General features: G+C 28.3%; 1 protein-coding gene across 3 annotated transcripts in view; it reads left to right on the top strand.

Annotated features, from left to right (window-relative positions):
* The window catches only part of Dus3 (Dihydrouridine synthase 3), a 65,618-nt gene that overhangs the window by 29,873 nt on the left and 20,214 nt on the right, over positions 1 to 15,531 (top strand). For all 3 annotated transcript variants that reach the window (XM_075355673.1, XM_075355672.1, XM_075355671.1), the window contains exons 9-10: positions 5,713 to 5,886; positions 13,414 to 13,595. In XM_075355673.1, coding sequence (XP_075211788.1) covers positions 5,713 to 5,886; positions 13,414 to 13,595 — 356 coding nt within the window. The remainder of the gene's footprint in view (positions 1 to 5,712; positions 5,887 to 13,413; positions 13,596 to 15,531) is intronic.

The following is a 15,531-nucleotide window of genomic DNA, read 5'->3' as shown; positions in this document are numbered from 1 at the left end:
AAAACCTTTAATTTTTTTATTCTTTCTATTTTAAACTTTTATTCAGTTAAATTAAAAATTAAAACAAAATTTAAATATATGAAAAATCAATTAAAATTAAATTGTAAAAATTTTTAATTATGTAAAAATATGACATCAAGGCATAAAATCAAATAAAAATAATTTTAAGTAAACAAATTATGTATGTTGTCCACTTAACTGAACTTACTTTACTATACTGATTGAAATACATTAAATTATACATCACTATCAAAGTAGATGGTGGTGCCATCTTACTGCAGCTTTCAAAATACTGTCATCCTCATAATTTTATCTGAAAGTTGATCATATTAAATTTATTTTTATGTTTATATATATATATATAGTATCTTTCTAAAATTTCTAATCCCGTACTGTTTTTATTCATATTAATTTCCAGTATTTTTAAATTTTTCTTACTATCAGATATTGTATGTTTATTCGTAATCAGATGATCAGATACATTAGAGAAATCCAGTTTACCTTTTTTGTAATTTCTAAAATGTTCCCAGAATCTAGCCTTAAATGATCTTGTGGTCTTTCCTGTATAAATATGATCACAGTCATTACATTCAATTTTATAAATACCACTCAAATTATATAAATCAGATTAATCATTATGTTTATTATTACTTATTTGGTGTTTTATTATGTGGTGGCAAGAATAAAATAGATCTTTAATTAATCATTTAATAAAGAAATATTGAGGATTCATCATTTAATAAAGATATACAGAGGGACTGGTTCTCTTTGCAATCAGAGACATTGACAGACATGTTCAGTACTTAACGATGAGAAATTAAAGCTAGGGTAAGCTTTTGTAAACTTGCCTAACAGCTAATTATGAAAACTTGTGCCTCAGGAGGGAGTATCTCTGTATAGTGCCTTTAAAGCTACCTGGCTGCTTATCTTAAAGCCATACCAAATTCATGAATTACACCCAGTTGATTGTGCTGCTAGACTCCACTCTTGTCAATGGTTAAATCAGTTTGTTTGGAAGAGCATTAAAGTGTTGGATAATATATTTTTTCAGGTGAGGCTTGATTTCATTTGAGTGGTTACATTAATAGTAGGAATGATCACTACTGGAGCTCCAGCAATCCTCACATCATCCATCCAAAACTCTACACCCACAGAAAACTTGTTGTGGTGTGCAATTTCCAGGCCCCAAGAATAACTGGCTCCATATTCTTTGAAAATATTCTTAATGCAGACCTCTACAAAGAAATTATAACAAATGTATTGCAAATTTAAAATTAAATGAAAGAGATTTAATAGAATTAAAGAGATGAAGAGTGGTTTCAACAAGATGGGGCCACATGTCACATGGCAAGAGCAATAGTGGAACGTTTGAGAAATTTCTTTGATGAAAGAGTAATATCGACTGGCTTATAGCCAACTAGGTCACTTGATCTTTTTCTCACAAATTTTTTTTCTGGGGATATCTAGAAGGTTGTGTATTCAAAAATAACCCGCACGTGTGTGTGCGCACACACACACATTGAAGAATGGAAAGCCAAAGAAAACTCAAAAATTACAAGAAATTGAAAGCGCTACACTTCAAAAAGTTGCACAGAATATGAAAAAGATGTTAGTTAAAGGTTTGCTTGCATTGATGAAAATGGTGGACATTTTCACAATTTGTTATAAAAAAATTTGATCTCAGTATTGTTTTACATAAATAATTGTAATATTTATAACTAATTACATTAAATACAACCCATTATTTTTCTTTAAATTGGGTAGCTTCTTGTTTGGTTGAATTATATTTTAAAACATACATCCACTATTTCACATACAATTTCTTAAAATTCAGTTACTTATAAATTGTGAAAAATGAACATTATTGTGTAACAGTATTAAAAAAAAAAAATAATAAATCAAATTTTTATAAAACCTAGTCATTGAAGACTTTTTATATTTTTGAATATTTAAACAATAGTGATTCTTGTTTATGTAACAGAATCAGAAAAGTTAATATCACTTTTTCATTTACCTGTTGTTTCATCTCTCTGATTAACTCTAGAATCAAACAATTCAGGAATTATCATATTCAATACATCTGTTAATTTCAATACTCATAAATCACAACTTTAAACAAAAATATTCGCCAGAATTAGGTCAGAATAGCCTACTATATAGTTTTAAAATATTAAAAAAATAGCGTGTGCATATATACAAATCTTCTGTGGTTTATGGTGACATCTAAAGAAAGTTTTTTTAGAATAAATTAAAAAATAAAGGGATTGCTCTGCTACAAGATCATTCCACAGTATATTTTATTGTTTCTGTAGTGTCAGTTGGAGGAAAAAGATTAATCTTTTATCATATTACATAAATTTTTTTCATTCATTTTCTTCAATTTTGATTATACTAGCATTTTGTAGGTAAAGGCAAGTGTGCCACAAAAAGAACTTTATATATATGTATTTTATTAAAAATATTGTCCAGGTTGCAGTAAATAACTACCAACAAAAATACATAAATATCAATCTCAGTGCAAACTTGCCAGTTTTCATAGAAAATTTACAAGAATCCATTTCATTACTTACTCACCTCAGTATGAGATCTGGTTATTCTTAAGAATGGTTATGTAATTTTTGAGTATTACTTGAAAACTATTATGGTTGGTCTTAATATACGTATAGTAAAATTTCCCAACATCAGAACAGTTCAGGAACAACTATCTGTCCATTTTTTAGAGGCATCCTCTATTCAGGAAAATGCAAATACAGCATTATGTTCAGTTATTTTACAGAAAAAATACTTTGAATAGGACAACAGTATTGTGTATTTATTTCATGTAAATTAAAATGAAAAAAAAATTTAATTAAAACGACTGTAAAATTGAAGCTTTTTTTTAATTGTTTTTAGGAAAACAAAATAGTCTTCTATGTTCATATTTGAATTAAAAAATAATAATACTGTACTGCTGTAATCAATCTATAAAATTACTGTGCTATACTAAAATGGAATAAAAGTAATTTAAGCTACAAAAGTATTAAAGAAGCTACGGTATACAAGAATATTAATCAAAACACATGTACAAAAAATAATGTATACATCAAAATAAAAAACAAGTACAAATAACTTACAATTTATTTATACATGGATGGTTTAAGACAACTGTCTATTTTAGTTTGAACTAAATTTTGGTACATATTTTTTTCAATAAGCGACTGCATTTAGATAATAAAACAACACCTTCTGGTATCCTTTTTGTAAGAAATATTACTTTAATTTTTTAACTTCTTGTGCTTCCTTTCATGTGATGGTAAATCAAGGTTCATTGTTATTATCACCATCGTCAAGAATCATTGTCATTAGTTTTGGAAGTAGTCAAGTCAGCGGCAGCAACAAGACCACAGATGTCAGTCAATACATCCTTTGTGTTGAGCGCATTATCAGTATTAAGGTACTCTTTGTAGTTTCCAAATGGTTTAATAAGTTCTTGTAATTCACTCTGCCTCACAGAATTTTCATTTGGTTCAGTAAGATTTTCATTGTCAAAATTAAAGTTTCTGAGATTTAATACCAGCTTTTACAAAACAATTTCTCACTGTCATACTAGTAACTTGCTTTATAGTGATACAAATTTATAAAATTGCATCCAACACACTAATGCTCTTTGAAAGCTTATCATTGTCCGTAACTTATAAGTACACAAAAATACTCCTACTAAGTACCATAATTTTTTTCTGTACTGAATTTTAAAGTTCTGAATGATTCCCTGATCAAATGGCTGACATACTGCAGTAGTATTTGGGAAATATAAATTGTAATAATGTATTCAATAAATTCTAATGTATTATAAGAAAAAATACAGTACTATACTGTAAAAAAAGTATTACACTTGTTCAATGTACAGTTTACACTTGCATAGCAACTGATGATGAATTGATTGATTTCATAACATTAACATCTTGGCAGGAAGTGATGCAATTCACAACAGATAAACAAATCAGTCACTCTGAGTATAAAATAAAAAATAAAAATTACAATTTTTATCCCTGCTGTTCATTTTTCAGAACTGATTGGACAGTTTTTATAGATAAATTCATTGTTCGTGTACATTACTTAGAAGGTCTGTTATCCATTGAGATGTATTTATCTATTAATACCACTATAATAAACCTGCCATTTATCCATTAATACCATAAAACTGCTGGGGAATCTAAAAGTCTCCAGTATTAAGAGGAGTTCATTATTGGGAAGTTTCACTGTATTTATATTTTGCGATTCAACTTTTAAATGCACATGTATTTATGTAAATGTAAAGTGCAATGAACAACCAGATATATTTGCGGATGTAGCCTCTTGTTTTTGAAGACTCTCATAGGTTATTCATATGGAATGTTCTTGATGAAATCTCCATGGTAGAGGAGTAATGTGTCGACTTTTCATCCAGCGGACTTGGGTTCAAATCCTCGTCAGACATTGGATTTTTTCAGTACAATACAAAGTTCCACTTCCAATTCTCCCAATAAGCTTCAGAGCTTCTGCGATGAATTAAGTCATCAAGCAAAAGAATCACAAATAGCAGTCTGAAGTTTTGGAAGCTATGGGGGTTTCCTTGATAAACATTACTTTTTGCAAAACTCCAGAAGTAAAAATCCAGAGACCTTAAGATCAGAGAACAAGGCTATTAATCTTATCTTTGGTTAGCTCCTCCATAAACTGTTGAATTATTTCACAATTATGAGATGAATTTATTGTTTCTGTGAAAAATAATGGACCAACTATTCTCCTGATATTGTAATCCACACATCAGTCTAACTGTCATGTAGAGAAGTTTCATGTAAGGCATGTTGGTTGTTGACAGACCATAAACATAAGTTTTGTGCGTGGACATACCCTGATAAATGGAACCATGCCTCATCGATATAGAGAAATAGTCCATTGAAATTGTCTGCTAAAAACTGTTGAAACCATTCACAGTATTGAATTCACTTTCTACAGTTTGTGGTCAGTAATGTTTGAACCACTTTCACTTTGTTATTTGGGATGAGAATAAGTTTCTAACAAACTGCCTGGTGTTCAGTTGAAAAACCAATGTTTTTCAACTGTATGTAAGTATGTTTTAAAACATACTTAATGTGAAGTATTCACTGTGCTAAAGTTAATCCCTTTTGAGTGCAGTGGGAAAGACTTGGTTTCAATTGTTCAAAACAACAAACACATGATGAACAACAAAAAACTAAACCCACCTTCTCACCTCAAGATCACCAGCCTGACTGGAAACACTGCACGTAATGCACGATTACCAACCCTTGCAGTAATATTATCATAGTACAAGAAATGCAGTCCATCAACATATAATCATGTTTATATAGGAGTATAGTTACTTTTCTAGTGCTCTGTATATAATTTTTGTTACAATTATTAAGAGTAATTGATCTCAAACCTAAGGCTTGTGAATGATATGGTATGTAACATTTGTGGCATTTGATGTAATGCCCAGCCTTAACAGGATCTAATATATATTTTTGATCCATAAATAAATGCATTTACGAAGTTATTTCATGTAAAATTTTTAATTTTTGTATGCAATAGTGCCCATACTTAATAGTTATAAGTTCTTGGTAATTTAATCCATCAACATTCCTTCAGCTTTGAACAGAATAGTTCCACTGGATGTATTACCTTGCACTTTTCTTTTCTAAAGCATATATTTATTTAATTACTTTTTGACAGGAAAAGTATCCATCTGTCTCTGGTATTATGATTGGTAGAGGTGCTCTGATTAAACCATGGATTTTCACTGAAATTAAAGAGCAACGATTGTGGGACATATCAAGTACTGAACGATTTGATATGTTGAAAAAGTACGTTAATTATGGGCTTGACCACTGGGGAACTGATACAAAGGTAAGGAAAATGCACAGATTGACACTTACATTATATTGATTTATCTAATCATTATTGATATCAAGTAATAATGAGTTTTGTTATGTAAACTTCTTTTATAAAATTATTTTTTTTAGGTATATCAATACAATCTCTAAACAATAGTCACATTAAGATTTTTGTCATATTTCATTATTTGCAGGGAGTATCATATTATGCCATGTTTGTTCACCTAATATTTAGTGATTTATCCATGTTAGCTACCTAAATAATTATATAAAGAGTAAAATATAGCAATAATCATGCTGATCGTTCAACTTTATCAAAAAGTTAGCCTTAGAATTAAGCAACAAATATAATGTACCTCCAAATTAAATATCTTATTTAAAAAGCTTTCTAAGTTTAAATACTGCTTCTGTTGAACGACAACATTTTGTTGTTTACACTTAAGACCAAAATACCGACATGTTCATTCATAGGGGATACTGTTCTATGAAGAGGGATAGCAAAGTTGTTACTAATGCATTGGTTGAACATCGCAGTTGTAAAATTCTTGTGGAAAATGAAATATGTATATGCATATATAGTCTGTGCATTGCTATCTTTATTGTGTTGCACATATTTTTTACTTTTTCCTCACTAGTTTTCCTATAATCAATTTAGTCAAATTCATGGTCATATTTTATCATATTTCATCCATTCATTTATGTATTCTTCACCTCTGAAACTTTCCATACCATTCTAGCCAGCTCAACCAAAGAAATCTCTATTGCTGATGCTACTTTCTCTTCTCATTTTTCTTTAATAACACTGATTTTTTAACAATCAAAAAATTGTTTTCAATTTGATAGCTGATTCTTATGTATTTTCCCCCCTGGAATCTTTCCCTCTTCTCATCATCACTTAACTGCACCAAGATTTTTGGGTAAGTAATCTAGGAGTGAATTTAGGAAATGCACCTTTAGGCTCATTTTACAACCTAAATTTTTTAATTCTTCTGACATATTTTATATAATATTTTTATAATATTCATGTTATTTGTTGCCAAGAAACTTTATAACTTTATCCATGAAGGCTTTCCAAGCTTGTTTTTCTGCTTCCTCCATTTTAGATTAAAATATTTCATTTTTCATAAGCTTCCTTATATCCAGCCCAGAAAAAACACCCTCCTTTACCTTTGTTTCTGATAAACTTGGAAAATTACTGCAAAGATATTTGGAACTATATTTTTTAAAGTCTTCATTAATTGCTTCATTAACAAGCCCAGTTTAATATGTAAGAGAAGCAAAACTTTGCTTGGCACTACTAAATTTTCTCATTCAAAGTTTTTCATATTAACTTTTAGTTAGTGTAGGTGGCCATTCTTTTTTATTATAGTGCTGCTTTCTATCACAACTAACCCACTCACACAAAAAAAAAAATGGATATTTGTTATAACTGCTGTGTTGTCTTGGTTGTGTAAATACACTGATAGAAATATATGCCAAGGCATTTGCATCAATGACATCCTGACAAAAACTAAATTGATGACTGTTTTATGTTATGTTAAGGTTAAAGGGTCTTTTAGACTATCTAAACATAGTGTAAAGGGTTGGTTTGGCGACCAGGATTGTCACAAGGAGGAAGGTATCTTCCTCCTCCTGACAACGGTCAGGACTTCCCAAGTAAAAAGAAGTACCTTTAAATTGCCACAAATTGATCCTTACACCAAAGTTTAGTTAAAAGTAACTCCAGATTTTCATAACACTCTTTCAAATGAATAATGCTTCACAGATGAGGAAGAACATTCTTACTTTGACATTTTCAATGCATCAGTGAACAGTCACAAATCAAAAACATTGGAGTAAATGTGGGATTGTTACATGAGTCCAGTAAAGGCAGTTACTTTTATTCAGTTTGAATACTAGATTGTGGGTACTGGTGTTCTTTGGTGGTTGGGTTTCAATTAACCACACATCTCAGGAATGGTGACCTGAGACTGTGCAGGACTGCACTTCATTTACATTCATACATATAATCATTCATTCTCATTTAATCTCTGAAGTAATACCTTATGGTGGTTCTGGAAGCTAAACAGAAAAAGAAAAGAAAAGGTACATCATTACAGTAAATAATGCATCCTCATGAAAAACATTGAACAAAGTCTTTCTCTTTGTTCCTAAACCAATAAAAAGTAGCGCCAGAAGCTAACAAATGTTTTCGGTCAACATTAAGCCTTAAAGTTCAGTGAAATCCTTAGGAAGGTTTAAGTCACTTAGCAAATTATTTAATTCAGATTGGCTGAACAGTTTTGGTTTATTACGTACAGAATCATTATCATAATTTTCATCATTCAGTTCATTATCACAGGCCCGTGAAACCATTTCTCCTTCATCACATATATCATTTAATTTATTTGGTGCTGAATAAACAGGTATTTAAGATCAGTGAGGTACAGGATGTTTAGGTGATTGAAATTTTGGGTAAAACATGACCTTCCTGTTTTCTACTTCCTTGTACAAAGTAAAGGAAGTATTGTGGTCGTGAAAAATTTCGGTTTTCAGATTTCAACAGAAATATCCATTTTGGCCATCCCTGAATTCATTTTTACTAGTTTTGGTATGACATCTGTATGTATGTACATATGTATCTCGCATAACTCAACACAATAACACAATTAGCAGTAGGATGTTGAAATTTTGGATTTAGGACTGTTGTAACAATTAGTTGTGCTCCTCCCCTTTTGATTTGATTGCAATCAACTAAACCAAAAGTGTCCAAAAAGCCCAAAATCCAAATAATATTTGGATTTTGGACTTTTTCTTAACTGTAGTAATAAGCCCTCATTGAGAGATTTTCAATGATATATCATAAGTGGTACTTAATTTCATTGGTTCCAGAGTTACAGCCAAATAAAATTTTAATTAATGAAATATTTGGATCTTACAAGGAGAAGGCACATCGGTTCCAGTCCGACTTTATTTTCTTTTTTTTAACTCTTTATTTTTCTTTAATTTGAATATATTGATTTATTAATAATTATTAACCTCTGATTGTAAAAAAGGTTTTACAATAAATAATAATTCAATAATAACAATAAAAAATTAAGAAAAAACATCAGAAGTTATTAATGAAATAAAATTGTATGTACTTTTCATTTAAAAAAATGTGTATATGCAATTTAATAGGCGTTCAAGGAAGTCATGTGGGGTCCACATCGGATTTTTAGAAAATTGCATCCTGTATTATGAACAAAAGGAACAATCATTGTATGGTGATTTGTTGGTTCCCTCCAAACCGTGTATGCACTCCAACTGGCTGTTTTTTCTTCTTTGTGACCACTGGGATAGGTCGTAACATAGACTAAACAAACCTAAAGGTGCCCACGATTTGTTTTGGTCTCCTAATCTCATACTAAAATATGCAAAACATACTTTTTTTTTTACAAATTCTGTTGTGTTCCCTTGTTGTTTTTTGACAATAAAGTTTTCACAAAAAGCAAAAAGAGTCAAGACGCATTGACACATCCCCTTGATGCCATTGGAATTTAATTTAACAAAAACTTATAGAATATAAGTATAGTTACTTGGAAAATATATGTACATAAAAAAAAGTATAAGAAATAATAACAAAATATTATATTAAATATTATTAAAAAAAAATTAATTTTTTTTTATATTTTAAATATACTTTTATTTATTTAACTTATGAAAAAATTTTCCAATACAAATATATTTAAAGATGCACTAAAAAAAAGAAAAATAATATTACTTTCATATTAAATCAAGATTAAATATTTATAATAAACTCTTTGATTAAATTCAAATAAAATTTTATATTGATAATGATGATAATATTTAACATTGGTAATGTTTTCTATTCAAAATAAAGAATGTACTTTTATGTGAACATTTATTTATTATATTTCTTAGCTACATTTAGTTATAATAATGCGTCTTGAATAAATTTATTAACAAAATTCCTTTACATTTTATATCATGAATAATGAAAATGTGAGGTGCCCTTCATTGTATTACATTATATTTTGTAATCATTTCATTTATAATTTGCTATGTAAATGATGATAAAGTTTATTACAATAATCATAGATGTATGTATTATTTAATCATAAATTATTTATCATAATAGCTTTATATTACTACTTAAATAATTATTTTACTCACTGCTGTCTTTTGGTGAATAAAACAGTAGCCTGAAACGAATTAACCAATGTTAATTTGTTATACATGTAGCCAAATTACTCAAAAAATATATAAGTAGATGCTGTTTTAAAACCTGTCAGTAACATGGCAACATTTTTCCTGTATTTATACTGCCAAAGAAATTACGGTATGTCCCATTGTAATTAAAAAATTTCTCACAACAGTACTTGATAATTTTCATGTTAAGTCTTCCCAATTTGTTTATATTGATTTTCTAGAGGGCCCAAACAATCAAAAACATAGAATATCTTCTTGGTGTGACTAAAGACATCAGCTTGCTGCTTCTAAGAGAAATGCAGCTGAATACAAAAAACATTTTTATTTTTATTAACTGCTCAGTATCCATAGTGAATATGGCAGAAGCATTACTTTACATATTGTTTTTATTAGACAGAACTGGTTCATTGCATCTGCTTCAGATAGAAATAAAGATTTATGCACATTGCTATCAGTATCACACCACTATAAGGCCTGATATGGATAAATAAAAAGACTGTAGATCCATAAGTATCTAATGTGCTTTTTTGACCTTACATCTCTTTTCCAGTAGTCATTTCATGCTGATAATTCATTAATATTTTATTCTACTCTGGCAAGCAAAACAAAGCTTCTTCATTATCACTCTTAAATCCAGGAGGACATAAAATCAAAGTTCTTGCTGAATTTTATATATAATATATATATATATATATGTATAAGACCCGTATTCCTCTGTACCAATATATTGTATTTTTATAATCAAAAAACCAACTTGAACAACCCAAGTACAGAATTACAAAGTAAATGAAATGACAGTTATCTTTGTTTATTCCAAAAGCACTTTCATGGGATCCTGCAACATTAGTTGTATATAAAATATATTTATGTAGAATTACATATGAAACATATTTTTTTAAATTAAAAGATAAAAATTTTTTAAATTACAGTCATATATACAAAAACATTAAAGTCAGTTAAATAAAATAACTACATATATATAAATATGACGTCATAATTGAAAAAAATAAAATAAAATTTAAAAATAAAATAAGTAGAAAATTTATACTATGTAACCTGGCCAGCCAATGTTACATTACTCTTGGGTAGTGTAACTCCTCACTAAGAGGAGTAATGTAACATTACTTATTACTTCTCTTAGTGAGCAGATACATTACTCTTACTGAGTAATGTAACATTGGCTGGCCAGATTATATAGTATAAATTTTCTATTTAATTTTAATTTAAATGTTTTTAATTATGACATTATATTTATATATATGTAGTTATTTTATTTAATTCAATTCATATATATTTGTATATATTATTATAATTTTAATCTTTTAATTTTAATTTAAAAAAATAAAATTATGTTTGATGTGTAACTTTATATAAATATATCATATATACAACTGATGATCCAGGATCCCATGAAAGTGTTTTTGGAATAAAAAATAAGGTAATTTTGTACTTGGGTGGTTTATATATATATATATATATATATATATATATATATATATACATACCAGCTGTGTAAATATGAAACCGGAATTTCTATATAGAAAATACACCTTTATTGTATGAAAATTATAAAAAATATTTTATTCAAAATATTGTCCATCACTAACTATATATTTTTCCCATCTCTCTGACAATTTATAAACGCCACGTCAAAAAAACTGTTGCTCTTTTGAGACAAACCAGTCATAGAGCCATTTTCCTATATTTTCATTAGAGGTGAAGCACTACTTAGCAAGTGTGTGTCCCATCGCAAATAAATAGTAGTCTGACAGAGCCAAATCTGGTGAGTATGTAAAAGTATTTCTCTACTGAACACCTCAATTATTTTCTTGACCGATTTTGCTGTGTATGATGGTGCATTATCATGAAGCAAACTCACTTTGTGTGCCTTTTTTTATATTCCGGTTGTTTGTCATGGAATGCTTGATCAAATCGATCATTTGTTATCAGTAGTGTTCAGTATTAACAGTTTCATCAGGTTTTAGCAGCTCATAATAGATCACATCCTTCTGATCCCACCAAACACAAAGCATTGTCTTCTTTCCATAGTGATTTGGCCTTGAAATCGATGTCGATGGTTCGCCTGGAGTTACCCATGATCTTTTATGCTTAGGATTCTTGAAATATATCCACTTTTCATTATCTGTCACAATTTGATGGAGAAATGACTTTCTTTTGTACCTGGCAAGCAGGTACAAAAGTGATTTACCCAGAGCATGCTTACTGTAAGCTTCGACAAGAATTCAATGCAATTCTGCAGCAGTTTTTTATAAATTGTAACAGAAAATCAATGCTGTTCACAAATCGTAGTTTGTAGGTACAAAACTCAACATGTTCAATGCTAATTAAAACAATGCTGTTGTATGAAACTTGTATTGATGTGAGTTGAAAATCTTTGCCAGCTGTCAAAGAAAGAATATGGCGCCAGTGATGCGGTTTGACGGTAACTACATTGACAGCGAGGGCCATCTGTAGGCAAATTCCGGTTTCATATTTACACATCTGGTATATATATAATATTATATGAAATATAAACCACCAGAACACAATAATTGTATAAGTTAAATTTACCATATTAATTTCCAGTAACTGATTTTCACATTATCTCATATCTTCAGTTAGTATAAATTTTATATTTATTACACTAGAACATATGCATTTAATGATTTGTCTTCTTTTTTTGTGAAATTTTAATGTTTTCTATTGTGGAAATTTTTAATTATATTACAAGCGTACATATAATTTTGCTGTCCAGTACGAGAAAATTTCACAATATAAAACATAATTTCAAAAAAAAAGACATCATTAAAAGAATATGTTTTAGTGTAATAAATATAAAATTAATGTCAACTGAAGGTGCAGGATACTGTGAAATTAATATGGTAACTTTAACTTATGTAACTACTTGTTTTGGTGGTATGTAATTTATATTATATTAAATTTTATTAACTCGGTGTCAACATGTTAATGAATTATTTGAATAATCCAAATATATTTATATGTATGTTTATATATTTAAAGATGTAAGAATATTATAAGTGTATTTGTATTTTGTTAATAATGACATTAAATTTTTAACAATTTTAGAACCTCCTTTATCTCTGTTTGTTTTTTAGAAAATCAAGCATTTTACACAATCCTTACACATTTTTATATTTTATTTCCATTTTTTTCCTGTTGATATAAAAAGGTTATCTAGTTTTATGTTACAATTCTATTTTTAATACTTTTTTTTAGGTAACTATGATTTGTTTACTATGATGCATTTTTATGTATTAAGTATTTTAAATATGACAGTATATGTTTAATTTTTGAGTTGGAATATTTTAAAAAAAATTTTAATTCTTAGGGAGTTGAAAACACAAGGAGATTTCTTTTAGAGTGGTTATCATTTTTACATCGATATATTCCTGTTGGACTTCTAGAGAATCCTCCACAAAAGATTAATGAAAGACCACCATTTTATCGTGGACGTGATGAACTTGAAACACTTATGGCTAGTTCTAATTGTGCTGACTGGATTAAAATAAGGTTTTGTAAATTTCATTATTATACTATTAGGAATATGTTGTTAATAGGAATATATTGTACACTAAACAATATATTCTTGTTAGCTTCTTTTAATATTGTCACGTTTCAATAAATGATATGGAAACATGAAAATAAATGATTAAATTTTATTTTTTTTATAATACTGTTTTTTTTATTTATTTTTTTTGTTGAGAAATTGAATTAAATCTCAAAATTTATTCCTTGACTTTGATAATATTTATGTTTATTAGTGTGTTGTGATTTATTTTAACATGTTTGTTTGTTCTATTCATGATATTTAGTGGTTTGTAAACCTTGATATTGTTTCTGTTTGTACAAAAACTGCAGATTTTAATATGAAAAATTTGAATTTTTTCCTGTATCTATGCATTACTTTTTAGTATTTTGATGAGACTGTTATAAGAACTTTAAATAAACTTTTAGATTGTGAGAATTCAGACTCACAGCTCTTATTTAAGGGCCTTTTTAATAAGGGTGCTACAGTGTCTTCTTTAGGGATCAAAGCAAACATGTACAATCGCACTCTTCAAACCTACTGGTTCCAAGCACTTTTCTACATTCTTATTTTTAAATGTTTTCTTTTAAAAAAAATTCTCACTTTTTAAATAAATGGAAATTCACTTACAAAAGATCTTACTCAATATCTTTATCATTGTGCATTTCATTTTGCTTATAAGCTTTTGACATGCCTTAGATCGTAGTGTTAATGTGGATTTTGGATTTAATCATTGACTTATTTTATAGTTTTCTTTTTTGAAATTATTATGCAAATTAATAATCTGGATATGGGCAAAACATAAATATTATAACATGCCAGTTTTAAATTTAGATACTTTTACCTTTGTAAAGAATGTATTAAAGTGTAAAAAAATTAAGTTATCTAGATTTTATTATATGAACAGTCTTCACGCAATTTTATTTAAAATGCATTTTCACCATTTTATTGTAAAATCTACTCTATAGTTTTGGTATGAGCTACCACATTTCAGTAGATTTGATAACACAAATTTCATTCATATATAAAACATTTTTTCTATTTTGTTCCTCCTTTTTTTATAAACTATAAGTTTAGTGTTTTTTTTATTAAAAAAAAGAAAAGCATTAAAGTAAGGAAATATGTAGGTTAAATGAAGAGTCTCCAATGTAAAGAACTACCTTGATAGGAATTTTATAATGGAGTTTGACTGTATTATAGAAATACTTGAAGACTTTTTTCTGTAGCTGTAACTTTATTTATTTGATGCTGATTGTGAGCTGAGTTTTAAAAGTTGGACATCCAACTGTGAGATAAAGTTTCAATACATTTTATGTCCTATGAGGAAATGAACCTAGTTCAAGACATACTACAGATCAAAGTAAAGGAAAAGTTCATATTACATTTGATCTGAGATGTTTTGTTCTCCAATTATAGCTGCTGTTAAGATTTTTGCCAAATGAAAAGGAAATTGAATAGTTGTGTGTGATAAGCAAAATTTTTAACTTTAAATGTGTTTTTACTCAGTAAGTTGAAAAAGGATTCCTTAATTGTTACTTAGAAATTAGTAACGTATTTTAAAATTACGTAGTTTTTCAGTAATGATGTTTTTACATACTTTCAAGATGTAAAAATCTTATAATGCTGGGGTTTAAATATTTCAAAAAATGTTTAAGGTCAATTTAAATTATAGTGTAACATGTAAGTATATATAAAAAGTTTTAAATTTGTCAATTTGAAATGCATTATTCATCCCATATTACCATTTTACTTGAGCATCTTAGATATTTCTGAAGGAAGATTTACATAATTAAAATAAAAAATGATGGCTTAATACTGTTCTTCAAATCTGTACTTTTTGCAGAATATTCAATAAATCACTTCCTGTTTAATTGAATATTAGAAGTTGTAATTCCAAATGTGATTATTAAATAGCTGTTT

The sequence above is a fragment of the Lycorma delicatula genome, chromosome 2, assembly GCF_047948215.1.
Source record: "Lycorma delicatula isolate Av1 chromosome 2, ASM4794821v1, whole genome shotgun sequence".
Taxonomy (NCBI): Eukaryota; Metazoa; Arthropoda; class Insecta; order Hemiptera; family Fulgoridae; genus Lycorma; species Lycorma delicatula.
This window is presented reverse-complemented; position numbering and strand designations above follow the sequence as displayed.